Source organism: Fundulus heteroclitus, chromosome 5 (assembly GCF_011125445.2).
Source record: "Fundulus heteroclitus isolate FHET01 chromosome 5, MU-UCD_Fhet_4.1, whole genome shotgun sequence".
In the NCBI taxonomy this organism is placed as follows: domain Eukaryota; kingdom Metazoa; phylum Chordata; class Actinopteri; order Cyprinodontiformes; family Fundulidae; genus Fundulus; species Fundulus heteroclitus.
Window position 1 is genome coordinate 20,694,249 of NC_046365.1, and position 20,251 is coordinate 20,714,499.

At 43.7% G+C, this 20,251-nt stretch overlaps 2 protein-coding genes across 3 annotated transcripts in view; one reads left to right on the forward strand and one right to left on the reverse strand.

Annotated features, from left to right (window-relative positions):
* LOC105931479 overlaps positions 1-5,465 on the forward strand; it is a 29,641-nt gene extending 24,176 nt beyond the window's left edge. For both annotated transcript variants that reach the window (XM_012870160.3, XM_012870161.3), the window contains exons 6-7: positions 79-1,568; positions 4,600-5,465. In XM_012870160.3, coding sequence (XP_012725614.2) covers positions 79-1,568; positions 4,600-5,226 — 2,117 coding nt within the window. In that variant the 3' untranslated portion in view covers positions 5,227-5,465. The remainder of the gene's footprint in view (positions 1-78; positions 1,569-4,599) is intronic.
* Positions 5,466-7,578: 2,113 nt separating this feature from the next.
* slc43a3a (solute carrier family 43 member 3a) lies at positions 7,579-18,384 on the reverse strand. The gene is made up of 13 exons (XM_012870165.3): positions 18,248-18,384; positions 17,090-17,402; positions 15,212-15,341; positions 13,491-13,537; positions 12,982-13,058; positions 12,783-12,875; positions 11,783-11,922; positions 11,556-11,698; positions 10,072-10,215; positions 9,857-9,964; positions 9,595-9,781; positions 8,500-8,623; positions 7,579-8,389 (listed from the first exon to the last, which is right to left on the reverse strand). The coding sequence occupies exons 2-13, from the start codon at positions 17,277-17,279 to the stop codon at positions 8,240-8,242; spliced, it is 1,533 nt and encodes a 510-aa protein (XP_012725619.2). The 5' UTR covers positions 17,280-17,402; positions 18,248-18,384; the 3' UTR covers positions 7,579-8,239.
* Between the last annotated feature and the right edge of the window lie 1,867 nt (positions 18,385-20,251).

Below are 20,251 nucleotides of genomic sequence, written 5' to 3' on the forward strand. Positions count from 1 at the left end.
TGTTTTTGTGACCGTTTACATATATTAACTTAGGTGTGGTCCTAATTATATGTTGTTTTTTTCCCCCTTTGTTGACAGGTCAGCGTATCGTTCCTGTGATGGCTCCCAGCGGCGTTCACAGCGGCCCGCCTGCGGCGACGTCGGCTCAGGTGACCAACGCCATCACCAGCTTCCTCATCAGGGACCTCCAGTCCCCAGCTCTGGTAGAAGGAGAAGGCTTCAAGCAGCTGCTGCACACGCTCCTGCCCTCCTACAAGGAGCTGCTCACGTCCCAGCAGCTGCAAAGCGTCCTGAGAGACCACTACATCAAAGCCAAGGTGAACCTCATCCAGCTGCTGAGGAGCAAAACCGCCAGCGTGGGCGCGGAGGAGGTCAGCGACTACACCGCCCCCATCGAGTTCGAGCCCCGGAGAGCGGCGCGGCCTCCGAACCACCAGAGGGCGGTCTCCCACTTCGTCACCCTGAGCGTGGACGTGTGGCTCCACAGCTGGCAGGGCAGTCGCCAGCATTACCTCACCCTCTGGGCGCACTACATAGACGATGACGACTTCAGCCCTCGCAACCTGGCGCTGGCCACCCAAAGACTGGAGGAGGGCGGAGCTAAAGACTTGAACCTCCAGGCCGTGGAGACGCAGGTGAAGGCGCTGGCGCAGGAGTGGGGGGTCAGCCGGCCCAACCTGGTCCTGTTGGGTGTGGAGGGCAAGCACAGGATGAGGCTGAGGCCCATAAAGACGGAGAAGGGCCTGGAGGCTTCGGGGAGCGCCCCCCACCCAAATTCCACCACCTTCCTAGAGAGGGACGACTCGGCGTCGCCCGAGGAGCCGCAGGCCTCGCCGGAGCATTTCAGCGAGGGCCTTCCATCCGTGCCGTGCTTCTTCAGCGCCGTGCAGGCCTGCGTCGAGGAGGTGATGCTGCACCCGGTGATCTTCAAGACCCTGGGCCAGTTCCAGGGCTTCCTCTCCGCCCTGCTGCTGCCCCCGGCTCAGAGGAAGGGCCTGTACCACCACCACGCGCGGAAGCTGCTGCACGGCCTGACCAGGGCGGAGCAGGACCGCGTGAAGGTGTGGGCTCACGGCCAGCCCACCTGGAACTCCCTGTATCCGTCGCTCAACGCGCTCGTCAAGCACAAGAGCCTGATCTGCGACATCGTGAAAGACATTAACGCCGAAAGCCTGGCGCGCGAGGAGACGGCCGGCGAGTCGTTGGCCGGCTACCGCGCCAACTCCACCTCCAGCGCAACGTCGGCGGCGGGCCTGCCGACGTTGCGCTGCGAGTGGAAGGTGGTGGAGGAGCTCTGCTTGGTCCTCAAACCTCTGGATGTGGCCTGTAGGACTTTGGCCAAGGAGGCCTTCCCGCGTCTGTCCCTCGTCAAACCCATCCTCACGGGGCTGCTCTCTCGCCACCTGGTGCCCCGGCCGGGCGATTCCTCGTCCATCCTGAAGGAGGTGAAGAGGACGATGAGGCGGAGCCTGGCGAGCTGCTACGACAGCCCGGCGGTGAACAGGATCCTGTGCGTGGCGTGTTCCCTCGACCCCCAGTTCCACGGGCTGGGCTTCATGGACGAGAAGGTGAGCTCTGATTTTTAAAAGGTGATTCTCGTGACAAAGTAGGGCTGGGCGATATGGATTAAAAAATAAATCAGATTTTATCATACCAAATCCGATTAATCGATTTTTTTTTTCCTCCTTTTTGTTTCATAAAAAGAAATTAAAGAAATTATTTTAAAACCTTGCTTTTATGTCAGGGAGTTGACCTGAATTCAAAGTGCAACTAAAAACAAGCTGTGAAACATGCTTGTAAAACAAGATGGTAGCCGTGCCATTATAAACAATGAAAATCTAACAAAACATTTGCTGCTAGTGGTATTATACATTGAGCTAAGAACAAGCTTCACTGCACTTGTGAACTTCAAACTAAGTTAAAAAAAAAAAGTAAATAAGTAAATGAAGTACCTCGTATTATGGTAAAAAAAAGTTTCCACTTAACAATATTTTGACAATACATTTGCCTAAACATATATTCAGCATCGCATGCTGTTCTCTTCATGGAAACCCAATGAGTGTATTGGCAAAATAAAATCCAGATTTTCCAAAAATGAAATCTTAAAGAATTGTAAATTCGAATTAATCGATTAAATCGATTTATCGCCCAACCCTATGACAAACTCCTTAGCGCCCTTCTTGTGGGGGGACGTCTTTGAGGGGACAACTAGCTGGCAGCGGGTTGTGCTTTAGGCTGTAAGACGACATTTCTGTGTAGAAAATCCTGTTTCTGAAGAGGTCCGACCGGAATATTCAAATTTTCTGAGGGTTTTTCGTTAGTTAGAAGCCATAGTCATAGAAATGATTAGGAGAGAAAAAAACTATTGCTTTGTGTGTAATGGGTTCATATGTCCAAGTTTCAATAAATCGCAGTTGCAATAAATCATTTATTGAGGTGCTCCACTTTATAAAGAGCAACATTTCTGTTATATTAATAAAATCAAGACGCCTTATTTTTAAAAATGTGTTAATTTGATAAAGAAATGATTGATGAATAGTGTGGCATCATTAAAAACATGTTCTGCTCGTAGACCGCTGCCATTTATTTATCTGTTAAAAAAAGATTCTGAGCCTATTTTGGTTCTGCTAAAAACAAAAGTATGAAGTATCCCAGAATGTATGTAAATAGAAAAATATGCATAAGAATAGGATTTCCAATAGTCTTATTTCTGCAAAAATCATATTTGGAAAATATTTTTTAAATATTTAAAAAAAGATTGGTTTTAAAACAATCCAACTTTATTAGTTTTATAGACCCCTTGCATCTGACGTCACGGTCACGTGATCGGGGGTGCGCGCCTCCATCTTGGTGGGCAGGCTAGCCTGACAGCCCGTCTACTACATGACAAAACGGGTGATTTAGAGCGTACTTTTAGTTAGTTTATTTTTGGAATCTAAGCAATGCCTACGACTTGTTGTGCTCCCGGTTGCACAGAGAGGCATTCCAAATCGTTGGATGTACGTTTCTGTCGTTTACCGAAGGATGAGGAAAGAAGAAAGAATTGGATATTTTCAATGAAAAGAGCGCAGGCAGACACTCCCAATGGACTGGGGGGCATCATTCTACGAGAGAATTTGCAGTCTACACTTCATCTCCGGTAAATACAACTTAATTCTGCTCTAGTCATTGTTCTACTTAAATAGCAGCGGAGGGGAGGTAGCGATAGCTACCTCCCCTCCGCCGCTGTCTGAAGCAGCAACAGCGGCTTCTCCGGCCCGGTCGGAGAGCCGCTGTTGCTGCGGCTCTCAGACAGCGGCTCTCCGGCCGGGCCGGAGAGCCGCTGTCTGAGAGCCGGAGAGCCGCTGTCTGAGAGTCGGAGAGCCGCTGTCTGAGAGCCGCTGTTGCTGCGGCTCTCAGACAGCGGCTCTCCGGCCGGGCCGGAGAGCCGCTGTCTGAGAGCCGGAGAGCCGCCGCTGTCTGCTGCTTCAGACAGACGCCGCTGTCTGAAGCTACACGGGCGGCTCTCCCGGCCAGAGAGCCGCTGTCTGAGAGCCGCCGGAGAGCCGGAGAGCCGCCGCTGTCTGAAGCAGCAGCCGGCGGCGGAGACAGCGGCGGCGGAGGCAGCAGCCGCGGCGGCGGAGGCGGCTGCGGCGGCGGCGGCGGCGGCGGCTCTCCGGCCCGTGTAGCGATCGCTACACGGGCCGGAGAGCCGCCGCTGTCTGCTGTCTCCGCCGCCGGAGAGCCGCCGCTGTCTGCTGCTTCAGACAGCGGCGGCTCTCCGGCCAGTGTAACGATCGCCACCTCCCCTCCGCCCGTTCACGACACCCCCACCCATTTAACAAGACAAAAACACCAAAATAATCCGTAGTGAGTGATGTTTTTTTAACCTACCGGGCGGGTCTTCCTCTCTGCTTTCTGCTGTTGCACAAACATGTCTGAACATCCATCCATCCATTTTCTGACCGCTTAATCCCTCATGGCGTCGCTGGAGCCTTTTTCCTGATATAAAATAATTGCAGCCGTCCAGTGGTTTCATGGCTTTCGTGCTCTCTTGTCCGTACTGGCCTGCCGTGTTTATAAAGCAGCTGTGTCGCGGTACGAAACACTTGTCCAGCATTTTACAGACTCGCTCCGTCCCTTCAGGCTTTTGCTGTGTGGATCTGGCAATCTGATACCATCAACTTACTCTTAAAACGATCTTGTGATACGTTATCTAAAGAAGAAAAATACCTGGAGAACTCGTCATTTCGTCAAATGGCGTGCCAACCAATATGGCCGCCACGCAAGGGGTTCTGGGTAACGGAGTCACGTGGTTGCAAGGGGTCTATTGTGTACTGTGAACGTGGATTTCTCATTTCAAAAGTGCTTTTTTAATCCCAAAGGGAAGTTATAGGTTGTTGTACCTCATATTAGACATTTAAAGATAAATATACTTTACCCTCCTGCGGACCTCAAAATAACTCAAACAACTCGTCGGCTTATCCAGAATTTCTAAAAGCAAGGAATTTGCTCATGAATGCTCTAAATGTGTAACCTGAGATCAGTAATGCTTGAGCTTTTTTGTCTCCTGGATGCATTTCCAAATGGATAATGAGCCGTTTAATCCTCGTGTTGCAGGAGCAGATGGCCACGTTCAATTGGCTGAAGAAGGAGGCGGTGCGGCTCGCCAAGGAGGACAGGAAAAGGAGCAAAGCCAATCAGGTGAAGCGAAGCTCCCCTCCCGTGTCCCCAGAGTCAGACAGCGAGCTCCTGCGAAGGAGCAAACGCCTAAAGGAGTGCCCCCCGATCAACTTCAGGGAGCTGGTCGTGGACGACGAGCTCAGCGACGCGGGAGAAATGGACGAAGGGGAGCCGCCGGACCCCGCCTCCCAGGCCGGCCTCTCGGGCATGGAGTTCCTGCTGGGTGACCTGTTCTGCTCCACCCCCAGGAACAGGCAGAGCTCCGTGGAGGAGTCCGTGGACATGGAGATGTCCGTCTTCAGGGCCGACAGAGGGGCGTCGCTGGGAGTGGAGCCTCTGCAGTGGTGGAGGACCAAGGCGGTGCAGTTTCCGCTGCTGGCCTCGGTGGCGCGGGTTTACATGGCCGCTCCGGCCGTGGCGGGAAACGCCGCCCAGGACTTTGTGCAGGAAGGACCCGGAACCACGAATAGGAAGAGGTCGACCATCCCTCCTGAAAGTTTGGACGCCCTCCTGTTTCTACACCACAATCGCATTTCCACCGCCGAGGCAGGCGGCCAGGAGTGACGGCGAGAACAGGCCTAGAAACTTTAGAGGGGGGGGGGGGGGGGGTTGCTCATCCGCCGAACCGAGTCATCCGCCGCTTCTGACTCTCTTGTCCCGCGCTAAATTTATAGCCTCGTCCAAAATAAAAGCATTTTCCCCCAGAAACGAATCATCTGCAAGATGATTTAAGTTTTGAAAACGGCAGCACTGTCATCACGGAAAGCTAATTATCCCATTTTACCTTCATCTGACTTCACACTTTGTTGCTTTGTTGTGTTAATGCTCTTTTATTTCTGGTTTAATTTTTTTTTTTTATCCTTTTTTTTTTTTTTTGGCTGCTGACTACAAAATAAAACCAGAAATGTCCTTCAATCTCTCTTTTTTTTTTTACTACTGATTTACACTTAACTTTGTTTATTACCCTGTACTGTCCCTTGTGCCTTATCTAGTTTCTTTAGCCAAACTGTAGTACCAGATCTTTTCTAACCAAATGTAACTTCCTTCCCTGTTTTTTATACCTACAGCTGATAAGTATGTAGACTGACTGAACTGTTGATCTGCTGTTTGCCTTTGCTTTCATTTTTTTTGTGTGTGTGTGTTGTTGAGCAGTGATTGATGAAAATGAGAAGCAAAAGTTAAAGATTATGTCAGTGTGAATTGGTTGAAGCAAATTTAAATTATGATCATGGTGGAATGACCCAATTAAAAAAGGAAATGGAAACCAACTGTAAAACATGCCGTCATGTTCAAATAAAGGTTAGTGTGTATATACTCTGCTGTAATTGTTTTGTACCGCCTTGTACTAACAAGCAACAACATCTGTATCATAGATTTATAGAAGAAGCTTTTATACAGTCTGTGGTCTTTCTGGTGCATCTGAATGTATTCTTTCACTTTTTTTTTTTTTTTTAAATTGTCAAATACAGAAAAAAAGGTTATCTGACTCATGTAGCAAACCGGTCCTATGATTATTTCCTTTTTTTTCTTTCCCAATAAAACGGATTTAACAATTTTTATGTTTATGCTGTGTGAAGTATAGAAAAAACAGTTCTGGTTAAGTTTTTTTTTTTGTTTGTTTAGGATGCATTTATACAATTTTATTTTTTTGTGACTGTGGTGTGATGATGCAACAGGCAGTTTAGTTAAGTTATTTCGTGACTCTGATGTCCCTCTGGGAGGCGCTGTTGCTTTTTCACAGCGTGACTCGGCCTAAAGAAGGAGATGTTATGACAAGTTATGTCAGTAGTGAGAACAAAATAATGTTAATTAATGCCCAGGCCAAGGTTTTTGTCACGAACTTCCCTGACCTCCTAAACTAGAGCTTAATGTTAAGCTGTACAAGAACGCCTACATGTACCCAATATCTACTGTGGCAGTAAATGATGCACCACATCACAGAACAGATTAAAATCGTTGATATCACTGCTTAATATCAAACTGTAGTTTAGGAAGTCTGGGAAGTTTTTGGTAAAAATCTGGGGCCGGCCTTTAATTGACATATTTATGTTACAGCTAGCATACATTTTACCGTAACATCTTCTTGTTTAGGCCGAGTAACGCCATTAAAAAGCAAAAGCGCCCACCAGAATCACAAAATATGGTGTTTGCATAGAGTTCAGGTTCAAGATGGTTCCGTGAAAGACAAAACGAAATATATACTCTACGTTTCCTGACAAAAACACGTCTAAGGGAACATGATAGAAAATATGTACAATTCTTGATGAAAACACATTTATAAGAAAAAGAAAAAAACATTTATTTTTTCCTTTTATAATTAATTATGTCAGTTTTGGTCCTCCATTTCCGTTCCTTGCAATCAAGTGTTCAAACAGGTGTAACAGGTGTTGCGTCAACCTGCATTCACCCATCGGATAATGTTTCCCCTGCAGCTCGGCGCCGTCTGAGGGACAAATATGATACCCAACACGCATTAGAAATGGTATAACAACGGGTAAAGCGGGCTGACGTTAAATTAAAAATGTATCGCCTATATTTAAAAGACTTGTCCAGTCAAGGAAACCAAATACTTGAATTGACCTCTGCCACGTCTCGTGTGAACAACACGAGACATTAAAACCGCAAACTTGATCAACAGATGAAGTTGTGCATAATTATTTAGCTGTTTGAAAAAGAACATGTTTTTTTTTTATTATACAAATACAAATCTGAAAGGTGTGCAGTGTATTTAGATTCAGTAAGCTTAAAGGAGCAATAAGGAATAATGACACCTAGTGGTTCAAATCTGTACAACAGCTTGCCAGTGAAAACAATCTAATATGCCGTTTCTAAACGGTTCTGCTGCTGTTGTGAAACCCCACTGAATTTTTAGTGCGTGTGAAAAGTGGTGAAAACATCCAGATAGGATTATACCACAACCTTTTCCATGGCTTCAATAGATGTGTGTCTGGAAACCTACGCCTTAGGCCCACCTTGATAGTGTTAGACATGAATGTGTGCGTGTAATTCAGCCTGTATGAACATTTATGTGGATGTAAAGGAGCTCCATAATAGATTCAAACTTGTGCACTCAGTGCTTATTTATTTATAAAGATCTTAAGTAGTTTGATGAATTATCAGTCCATCCCGGAGGAGAAAAACAGCAGTTTGTTTGCATCATTTAATTAAAAAGAAGCCAAAATGTAGAAGCAATGTGTGTGGGCTGAGGACCCCTGTTAAAGTACAGATTTATTGAGGATGTTGAGCAATCTGAACCGCTCTGCTGTGTGTTAACAAAGGGCCAAGTCAGGAGGCCAACAGCAAAGAGCCTAGGGAAGCCATATTTGAGCATTGTGTCATTTCCAAACACTGGAACTGCCAAAAAAAAAAATGTTCTGACAAGAAAACAAAGTCATTACAAACACTATTGTTCCTGTAACACATTTTCCAAAAAAACATCAGTCTGCTTATAAAAAAAAGGCAATATTAAAAAATTATCAGCTATTTTCAGGTTAAAACAACAAGATGAAAAAAAAAAAAAAAACTGGAGTCTTGAAAACCTGAAATGTAAAACTTGTCACACAAACTGATTCCTCCTCTACAGTTTAGCTTGAGCCAAACTGGGGTCAGCGTAGACGTCGGCGTGAAGGGCGGCCTCCCGGCTGCGGGCTTGTCTCCTGCAGTGGATGAAGACGTAGGCAGGATGGATGAAGACCAGAGCAGTGAGGACAGTGAGAGTGATATCCACCTGAAACAGACGGCACACCCATTCATCTATCTGAAGCCTCAGCCGGTGAAAACATTATGCCCCGAAATGTGCTCTTCTTTTTTTTAAACCTAAATGAAGTGCTCGCTCACATAAAATGGATCTCCTTGCAGAGCACCTTTGACCAGGGCGAATAAAGGGTACTGCAGCAGAGAAATGACAGCGGAGAGCGCCATCAGCAGGCCGAAGAGCTTCCCGAAGTGACAGGCTGGGAAACTGAGACAGGAAGAGTCGAGCAAGAGGAAAGTCAGAGGAGATATTTGTTGAGTTGTTGATAAAACTGCAGCGACTGAAGAAACAGCAGAAGCCTGAATCACTTCTGTTCCTGAAACTGTTTAATACTCAACAACCACATCATGCTTGAGCCTTTATCATTGCTGTTATGTTTCAACTTGTTGAAATTCAATATAGTTTAGTTCAGATTTTGGTCTTCAACGGCTTTTCCCCGTCACCATGAAGTGTCCTTGTGTTGCGAAAGAGCTGGGGTTCATGTGCCTTCTCTATATCTGATCGGTAAACTTTGACTAAAGAAAGAAACACAATTCAGGGAGGGGGAAAGCAGACCTCATGCGTCGAACAAGTAATAATTAGGACTACTACTTCAACAAGCTTTGACCAAATTGTGTTTGTCTTAGTAATATAAATACCAAATCCTTTATGAAGTATCAAAAAGTATCGTTGCAGGGAGGGAAACTGGATTGGATAGAGAAACAAATCATTAAATGTTTTGGCTCATTATCTAGATGTCTAAAGGAAGCAACATACATAATTTAGATTTTTTTCGCTATAGGTACTGAAAAATCATGTTTTCATCTGCAGAAAATGTAATCTGGGCGCTCTGTGTTGGGAAACCTGGGAACTCTCATATGATTGGCTCAGGAACCAGGAAGTAAACACGGACTGTACCTCTTGGTTTAAAAGGTGAAAAACGTCTTTCAAACCTAGACTTGACCAAGACATTGTTGATGGAGAAGCCTGATTATTTATAGAAGATGTTATTTCCATTCTTGACTGACAAATGAGCATGAATTTGGATGGTTTTGGCCTAAAATTCTTACTTATAGCTCCTTTAACTGTTGTCTTCAAGCGTTTGAAGACGCCATGATAGAATCTCACTGTAAATAATTAATGCCACATTCATTAACAGATGGTTCCCCACTTTCTCTGTGCTTGCGCCGGCCACTTACGCGATGCTAATGAAGGCTGCGCTCCCCCCGTAGAGGAAGGACCGGTTGAGGACCTGCAGGATGAAGGTGAGGTACTGCAGCGTGAGGACGGGGATGGAGGCGCAAACGGAGAAGAGCAGGCACTGCAGCGACGTCAGGAACAGAGACAGGTAGGAGGAGCGCAGGTCAGCGTCCTGTTCAGTTTCTCCTGCAGCAGGAGGACAGAACGTTACTGTTGCACGTAAACCAGCGTTAGAGGTAGACGTGGCGGGGATTTAGGTACCAGCAGCTCGATGCCTTCCCTTGTGTCTGTCCAAGATGAGCCCGTTCCAGGGTGCGCAGACCACTCCGCACAGCTGGGTCATTGCAAAGGCATTGGTGTACTGGCTCACTTGGAGGCATGCGGTGAAACGCAGAACACATCATACACAAAGGAAATGAGTGGAAAAAGAAACGAATAGAAGAAGAAGAAGAGTAAAGCAGGCCTAAACATGTTACCCAGGACGGCGTCGCCTCTGGCCAGCCGGCTAAGCCTGGAGTTGAGCGTGCCGATGAAGAGGTAGTGCCTCAGCTGCATGATGGACAACCACAACAGATGCCAGAGGAAGAACCAGGACAGGACGTGGCTCCAGAAACCCGCCACTGGATCAGTCAGGGGGTCACGACAATTATTTTAAAGCAGTAAATCGATACATTTCAGCCATCTTATCCTGAACTCCCTGCCAGAGTAAAGCGCCAACATGTTACTCTCACACTGATCTCAGTTTCTGCAAAGTCTTTAAACCAAAGGAGGCGTCAGAGCTTCAGTGAAGGGATCAATAAAGGGATCATCAGCCCTCTGGCTTGGTATTTTAGTTCTTCCATACCCCTAATTTTTTTAAAGCTCTTCCACTTGTGATTTTCCTTCCACTTAGCAATGTCGCTCTACTTTGTGTTCGTCTATTAACACATCAAAACCCCTAAAGACGGCGAAGTTTGTGGTTGTAACCAGTGTCCGAAATTAACTTCCTGATTCACCGGCAAAGTTGGCCGGTAGATGTAAAAATCAACCGGCCAGGCATATTTTTTACCGGCCAAAATATTAATCCTGACCAGACCTCAATTTTTTTTCAAAAATTAAGAGTGAGATTATGTTATTTTTCGAGGGCGTGGTTGGGGGCGTGGCTGACTGGACCCTGGAAGAGAAATCTTTGTTTCCTGACTTACATAAGAAAATATTGTAGTTGATTATAAAAGGCAAAATAAGAATTATCACATTTACATCCAGGCAATAAAATACACTACAGATTATCATTATTCTATCCGTTATTGTGAACGAGGCAGAGTTTCATCAAGCCTATACGGTTCAACATTTTTCTCTCAGCTGCCACACTTAAAGCACGCAGGGGTTCACGCTGCGTCTTTATGCTGATCCAACCCTACGTGCGCTTCCCTCGGAGCGCACGTATTTAAATGCAGAATTAATAAAAACGAAACTTATAAACAGACTAATGGGCGTTTTAGACTGTATCTGGTTAGCAGATTTTCTGATCCAGCGTGCAGCCATGACTAGTTTTGAATGAACACTTTATCTGGGAGCCATTCTCCCCAGTAATAAGATGTGAAAGAAGCTGAACCAGCTCCGCAGAAGGCGGGTCTAGACTGAGCTCTGTGAACGGATCATCCGCAGCCCAGATGGGCTTTGTTATTTTTATTTTATTTTTAATTTATGTGGTACAAAGATTTACTCGCCATGTGGCAGCTAGCCCTCTGAAATTCACTCGCCAAACGGGAAATTTACTCGCATTTGGCGAGTGTTAATTTCGGACCCTGGTTGTAACGTGGCAAAAAGCAAAAACATTCAACGTGTGCGAAAAGTTTCGTCACTAGAGCAACCACTTGGGCCACCTTACTGCTGAACTGCTGCAGGCAGTGTTTTTTTTTTTTATTCTGCAAAGGTTCGTGTGCAATCATTTATCAAATGGATCAGATCCCCCCCTGACCTTTTTCGGTGTTTCCGGCCTCTGGTTCATCCGGCTGCGCCGTTGCATCCTTGCCGCTGGGACCCTGAGGAAGGGCCATCGTAGCGTCCCTCGCCATCTCGAGCTCCTCCACGTTATAGCTGTCGGCCTGTCCACAGTTCACCCTGAGCATCGGAGCACACCATGTGTCATCCAGTTTCCACCCAGAAAAGATCCCGAAAAAAAAACAAAAGTCATAGCACGCTCACCCGTATGTGTAGCGCTGAGGCAGAGGGTATGGGATGCGGGTTGTCGGCATGAGGAGGAAAGTCCTCGCTACGTGAATGATGCTGCAGAGGGACAGGGCGAAGAAGCAGGACTGGAGAGACACTCCCTGCTCATACAGGACCTGGAGAAAACATGAGATGATCTAAACTTCAACACATGGCTTGTAACTATGAGGCTGCCACTAGAGATCGCCGCCCTGCTGTATCACCAACACCAGGTCAGGACTGAGGTCACTGGGAGAGGTAGTAGTGTCTTTCCCAGGAGTTCATCAGCATAGTTTAGAAATTATTCTGCCATCACGTGATGACAGCTAGGCGCTCGATGATATGAAATCAGCCCAATTCATGATAACACCACCTTTTATTCTAAACGTTAACCACTTTCAGTTAAAACTACTTCTTGTGACATTTTCTGGTGCCTCTGTTCTTGCAGCCTGTGTGAACTTCTGTGCTCCGCTGAAAATGAACTCCTCCCACCGCAGCATCTCGGCCCAAATCTCATCCAAAGTTTCAACAAAACCTTCTCTTTAGTTTATCCGCCTGCCAAACTATCCTCTTCTTCTATGTTCCTTTGCCCAGGATTGTCATCCGACTGATGCTTGAAGCTTGAAGACATGACTTTAGCTTTCCTGAGAGACGACTTAATGGACGAAACACCAACCAGTCAAAATGCATTTCATCTTAGAGACCACATTCCAAATGGTTTTGGATCTGAAATATTTCTCGTCATAACGCTGTCAAATTTGTTTGCATAGTTTAAGTTTCTCTTTAAACAGAAAAAGTTTTTTTTTTTTTTTTTGGAAAATGCACAATCCACACTTTATATCAGAACAAAATCATAACCATGGCATTCAGAATACAAAATGTGAACAGTTCCAACATTTGCTAAGTTGGGTTTTGCCGTTTATCAGGGGATTTATGCATGCTGCATCTGTTCCTCTAAATATAAGACATAACCAAACATGGGCCAGTGGCTGTTTACCTTGATGATGAGGAAGACAGCTGAAGAAGAGTCGAAGGCTCCGTTGTAAAGGGTGATGATGGTGGAGCGGTGTGCAGCAAACAGGTTGCCCACCTTGGCAAAACAAACAAACAAGTACATTCTGAATAAAACATGGAGCTTCACTGAAATCATCTCCTGTATTTGAATTACAACGGACAGACGGCTACAGAATAACCACCTGCATGTTGGTCAGAAGGAGCAGAATCCCTCCCACAGCGATGCAGCACAAGGCGGGGAAAATCATCAGCGAATACGCTGGGAGACAAGCATGACGACAATCTTTCATTTGGAAAAGGATTAACGGTTTACTATTAAGTAGGGATGCACGATATATCGGCATTAACATCGGTATCGGCCAACGTTAGTCATTTTCTAACATATCAGTATCGGCCCGATAAGTAAAACTGGGCTGATATTAACAAACGTTTACTTCTATATGGTTGTCATTTGTGCCTGTGTTTGAAGGGGTTGGTTATGCAGTTTTTCTTTGGTCATGTGACAGTGATGCATGGCAGCCAGGATTGTAACACACACACACATCGCTAAATATTGGTTATCGGAAATAACCGCAATAATAATGTCGGTATCGGCCCAAACTTTCATATCGGTGCATCCCTACTATTAAGCACTCTATCTATCTATAATCTTGACAACTATACAAACTAACAAAAACAAATGTGTGCAAACCTGCACTGGAAAAGGCCATAAGAAGGGTCCCAGTGGTGTATAAAGATCTAGAAAGAGAAAACAAACGAGCATCTCTGGTCATTTAGCATTAATAAAAGCTAGCTGCTTGTTGAAAGTTGATCGTTTTTAACTTGGCTTGTCCAACGCCTTCATTTATAACCCTAACTCGGGATTTCTACCCTGAATGTTTGCATTCATTTTAGGATGAACAATTAACAACACCATACCGTTAAGCCCTGGCAGGTTTAAAATTGTTTTCATTCTGCTAAAATGTTTGTTATTGATGGGAAAGATGAGACAGGAATATAAATCAAGACACAAAAACAAAGTAAAAGAAGCATCAAGATTGTAGAAAATTGATCTGTTTTTCATTATATTGTAAATAAGAAATAAAGGCATGCTGAAACTTATTTATTCCCTAATTCAATAGTCTGTGGAAAAATATTTATTAGCTTCCTGATAAACCATTTATATATTGCTCAGCAGCTTTTTGCACATTTTCTTTGCTATTTTGATGATTAAACGAGAAATGAAGTGTTTTGAAGCTAACATCACATAAAACTAGAAGCACTAGACATACTTATTATAAAAGACCTAACTTTAAAAAAGAATCATACTAACTTGATTTTAATTACGACATATTTAAAAACCATTTCCGGTGCTTTCGGCATTTTCCGTGACCATTTGGCCGATGAGCTCCAAATCTAACCCAAAAACAGGACTCCAGCTCAGATAAGGGTTATTCATAATTAATTAATTCATCCTTATGAAATAGGACAACACTATGTGTGACTCACACAAATGAACCAATCTGAGGAAAATATTGTTTAGAATATAAAAGAAGGTAAATTCTAGTCTAATAAAGGAGTGTGTAACTACATGAATTGGGATTAACAATATAGTTATAATAATGGTAAAATAAAAAAAAACTGCCGGTGATTCATTCTGTCTACTTTATGTGACAGATTATTGATTGCGATTTCCTCACAATGTGATCCATTTTTGTGGTGGGACAAAAAGAAACTGATAAGAATGATTACAGTATGGAAGAGAAAAAAAAAGGAGGCTCACGCTTTATCCTTGTTTGATCATTTTTTGCTATTTGTATAAAACTTCACAGCATTTAAAATTCTCTTTTTTTTCAAAATCAGAAATTAGCATTTATTTTCAATTCGGGTACAAGAATATAAGACGGGAATACGCTATTTTCTTTTGTGTCAAATCAGAGCAAAAAGCAACACACTTAAACTTTTATTAGGAGACTTTCCAATACCAGCTTTCTGTTAAAATAGTTAAAGATTCTCCCATTAAATATGTCCATCCTTGGTTAACGGCGACACCATCTGTTATGAGACTGGACCACACCTAAATCCAGCCTGATAAATACAGGAAATACCGGCAATATGTGCTCAAATGAGACGACATCTGCTCGGGTGTAATCTCTCAGTGTGAGCTTGCTGAAGTTTATCACTTTCACCATAGCAGGTTTCTCCTCTTACCCTAGCTGTAGGCTCCAAAAGTAACTAAACTACAAGCTCAAATATGTTTTTTAGATTACATTTAACTTTTTTCTTTTATATTAAAACCCATTATGAGGTTTAAGCAGAATCTTATAAACTGTCAGTGAAGAACATGTATTAGCGCGGTTTCTGCATACATTAAAGTAACCATTCAGTTTGCTGGAGCCCTAGGCGTGTGTGCAGATTCCTGCCTGAACTTACATCGCCAGCAGTCTGGTCACCATCGTGCCGAATCGATCAAACAGGTAGCCGTTGATCAGACTCAGGAAGTTGTTCAGGAACGAGGCGATGGTGAAAGCCAGAGAAAACTGCTCATCCTGACTAATGCAGTCTGAAAGAAAGAGGAAGACTGAGATGTGGACAAACTTAGACAAGCGTTTTTTTTTTTTGTTTTTGTTTTTTTACCCATACACTGTGCACACCTGAAGTGAGACCAGAGTACATTTACGTTTTTTTCCAGTTATATTGTGACTTTTGGTGTATCCAGTACAACTTGACAGAAAGACAAACAAATCTGGTGGAGGGAAAAATGTCAAAAATACAACCGGATTGCAGAAATGTCCATATACACTGTGACCAATACTGTGTTTTGTGGATCCTTTGAGCCAGTTTCAACATTTAGTCTTCCAGAACACTGAACTAGCATCAATTACAGTAAAATTGAGTCACTGTAAATGCTAGTAGGATCTCTTTGACTTTCATTGGCAACCTTTGGTCTGCTGAGAATTATTAAAGGCTCAAAATGATCTCATTCCACAAAAGGCATCAGTCAGGAGAAGGCCAATAAATAAAATCCATAGAGCTTTTTGCTCTGTGGACAGCAACAGCAATGATCAACAACTGGAGCAGATGTCAGGAGTTGTTTCAGGGTGGATAGTAACGCTCTCTCACCACCTTCAGCAAGCATCGCTACACAGCCTTTGCTTCGGTTCTATGGTTGTCATTCATGTTTCACACCAAAATATGTTCATATCTGGGACACAAAACCCATCTCCTATGTTTGTCAGACATTCCCATGCTTTCTGTACTTGCATATAATTGACAAGATGGACGTGGCACCGACTAGTGTGTTGAAATTTGACCCAAGGATGAACCAGGCTTGTGGAGATAAACAGTTCTCCTCCTGAGCTCTTGCTTGATTTATATTTATTGCTACACGATGTGACATAAGGCATCATTTGGACTTGAAGTTTGCCTGCCCTGTGCATTGAGATCTGCTCGGCACCATGATTGGTCATCACAGGAGCGCCCGCCAATCACAATTAGCAGCAGCCAATCGAAGCCTCAATATTTTGGGACTTGCTAAAGTCGCAGCACAGGACAGGAATTGAGCGCTTGTAGGGGACTAATACTGACTTTTCAATTGTTTTAACATGGTTTAAGCTGCTCAGGAAAGCAGAGTGTGTGCGTGCAACTGACTGTTAGTAAATTACATTTAAAGTTTGATATTATTTGTTTGGTTGAAATGACTAATAACCAAGTTCAGCTGTATTTAGCTAATGCATCGTAGGTTATTGCATGTTTGCATGGCAAATGTGAAAGGAAGTTAACGGTGGGTTTATGAAGATTTGTCTATCGTGCAGATGTTTAATATCTACTTTATTCAAGGTGTCAAAGTTGTCTTTGCCATCTAAGCTGTAGTTTATCTGTTTTGAATTATTTCTGAGTTAATGAGAAACGTTAGAAGAGTCCTTTCCACAGACTTTGTGACCAATTTGATAAGCAAAAGTGTGAATTATGCTTATCTGTGAACCATCTGTGTGTAGAACCGTACACAAAGGAATTGTAACGTGGACTAAACTGAGAACCTAATAAAACAACAGAAAGACAAGTGTAGCCTCATCTTTAACGAGATTTAAACTAGATTAACCAGCTTTCCAATAAGAGTAACCCAGTCTTTAGTTCACCCAGCTTGTTTAAAGGCATTTTGCAATCATGAAAGTTGGAGATAGTAAGGAAAACGGTTTTAAAAGACCTTTGTCTGGTTAGTCTGGAGTTGGAGTAAATAAAAAAGATTTTGACTACCCTGACGGACTTTAAGCTGGAAATGAGAAGGGGTCACACATGCGGTTTGCTCACCTGTCTCTGTCTGGGTGCTGTTGCTGCTCGTGTTGCTGGTGCACAGCTCACTGAAGTACCTTTCTTTCTTCAGCACAAACACCAGAGAGGCGTAGCCGAACACCATGCCAGCAAAGCACAGACACTCCAGCATCCCCGAGACCAGAGTCAGCCAGTAGCGCAGCTTGGTGCCAACCTCGCAGCCCTGCATGCTCCAGTTCTTCTCGGCAAAGGTTCAGATAAAACCTCCAACGGCAAAGCCTTCCTCCAGAGTAGTTTCTTCGGTCTTGGGTTTTCTGCAGCTCCCTTCCAGCTCTTCCAATTATCGTCCTTTCTAAGAAGCAGAAAGCAAATGGGATGATCACCTTCTTATCCTGTCAGTTCCTCTGCCATCTTCTGGGGAGCAACACGTTAGCGCCAACTGTCCAGAATGAGTTGACAATATGGGATAAATCCCCAAAGCTGCTAAAACAATGAGAAGCAGAAGAAACGTCTGCTGTGGCGCACTTTAACAGGTGTCTCATTGTCAGTGAACAAACTAGAAATCTGCTGATTTGGATATTCCTGTTGCTTAAATGTCTTTTAGCCACACGGAATTAATATTTAAGCTTTATTAGAGCAACATTTGAGCGAAAACAGCTTATATGTTCAGGTTTGAAATGCACACCCTGGATTTCTTCACATCGCTGCAACGAGCTGCGTTCATACCATCTCTTAGTAAAAGCCTCTACCAGTAAAAAAGTTTCTACTTCAAGCTATGCTATAGTTTTGAGTTGAACAATGCAAAAATAGAACTAAAAACAAGGAACATTTTCTTGAAATGAATGTATTTGCCCTTGATTTGAGCAGGTAAATAGGACTATTTGCCAATGGAATAAGATTCATGCACTTAAAATAGGAACAACTCATCTCCATCATCTTATTTTAAGTGCAGTATATCTAATTATCTTATTTTAGGGGTAAAAATACTAATTCCATTGGCAAATAATCTTATTTACCTGCTCAAATCAAGGGTAAATACATTAATTTCAAGAAAATTTTACTTAGTTATAGTTCTTTTTTTGCAGTGCATCTTTTCTATTAATAAAACACAATGATGACTGAGATTAAAAGTCAACTTTAAAGTACGTGCATTCGTTTAAAATATTGAGAAAATACAGAATCTATTTTTTTTTTTACCTCAGTGAAGCCTCTTGAGTCCAGTTCCTGTGAACTAATTTGGCCAATTCTGTGACAGCATGGAGGGGGTTTCCCTCCCAAAATGCTTCTTATCTCTCTGTCATGGCAAACCGACGCTACGACATATACCGACAGCAGACTTTACAGACAGTGGCAGTTATCTGCAGGAGGCACTGCCTCTAATCCAGATTAGCTGGGTTAATCTATGCGTACCGACACGCGGCACAATGCTCGCACAATAGGAAACTTATATTAGACTCTAAAACATGAATGGTGAATGCAAACTAGACTTCACTTCTCAAGATACTGCTTTAATTTTTTTTTTTTTTTTAACAAACTTGTTTTGCAACCATGCACTTTTATGCCATTTTGGGAGACACAAAGCAACCGGTGTGACACGCAGAGTACCCTCCTGTCTCTTTGCACAGCAACAGGAGGGAAAACCGATTAAAACTGATGCTCTGAATAATAGTTGTAATCGTCTAATCAAACAGATCCAAACTTCTTGGCAGTTTAAGGCGATTTCTCCAGACTCTCTCAACTGATATCAGGAAATCCAGATGCGACGAACACATCTTCATCTGGCCACACTTTCAATAGTCAAACATGAATTAGGTTGCTCAGTTTGACAACAACAGGTATATTAAATGATTTCAAAACTGGATGTATAGTGCTTAATTGTTTCACTATAGTTAATTACACCCAACTAGAAATCTGTTTTTGTTCTAATGAAAGTATATTTAGTACATGTATTCCTTTCGTTTGTAAAAAAACAAACAAAAAAACAATCAAAATGATATCAAACTAAACATTATTATGCACACTGCAAATTGCAATGGGTATTGTGAAGGTAAAACTAATTTATCAGTGACGCGAATGACCTTCTCCCTGTAGAATAAGTAAAAAATATGACTGGTTTGCTGCTTCTGGTGAGACAATAAATTGTAAACAGGCATTTATTTCTCTGATGAATAGGATTTAACCAAGTTTAAGGGAAAAAAAAAATTCTCCCCTTTGGGTATAATTTATTTCCCTTTCCCGTCCTTTCACCCTGAAACCAGTCAAGGCAGATGACACCTCATACTGCTGGCGTCATGGAAAGCAGATGTCTGATCAATATGCAAAAATACTCCTAAGGTTTAATAAGTTTATTGATGACAAGTTCTGATCTGGGAATTTACTTTAACTTTGTCAGCTGGTTGTCTGCAAGGGAGAGGAGGACAGGTGAGCACACAGGTATGGGTGGAGGAACTGGCATATAGATCTTGCTGGTAAATTGTAGAGTCCAAGAAGCGTAGAAGAAGAAGTGAGGAAAACGTCCGGTGAGCGCTGGAGGCTTGGAGAGACCAGGGTGCTGCCAGCTGCTGTTCTTTCCGGCCAGTACGTCCAGGAAGATACCAGCATGAGGAGGTCAGGGTGATCAGCCCAGAGAGTCTTGGGAATCTCCAGGAGAAAGTTTGAGAATATGTTTTGGGAAACACAGAGAAAACCTGGTGAGAAGCATAGAATTGCATAAATCACATTGATTACCCCAGAAAGCTGGACATATCCACAACGGTGGACACTGGGGTGGATTGCGACTGGCAGGCAGCCCCATTGGTGCTCCCACTGAGGAGGCTGATGAGAAGCAGGTGCACCAGGAGCGCACTGCTCAGCCCCAGCTTTCCAGGAGGAAACCTGCAGCTTAGTGGAAAAACACCACCTACATGAACGCAACATGACCCAGGATCCTTACAGCTGGAGCATTTTCACAGGTAAAATTTAGGTTGTTCCTCTCCACTGTTGCCACATGCTTGACTTGCATTTCATGATACCTGGATCTGATTTCAATGTAATATAACTGGGCGTAGTGGAGCCAACTGCATTTGAATTTTATCCAAACTGGACTGGATTATAGATCTGTGTTGGATGAGTTTGGACTGAATGGTAGATAACTAGTATAAAACCAGACCAGTTTTTCTGTTGTAGCTTCTTCAGATCCATTGGTTGGGACCAAATTCAATC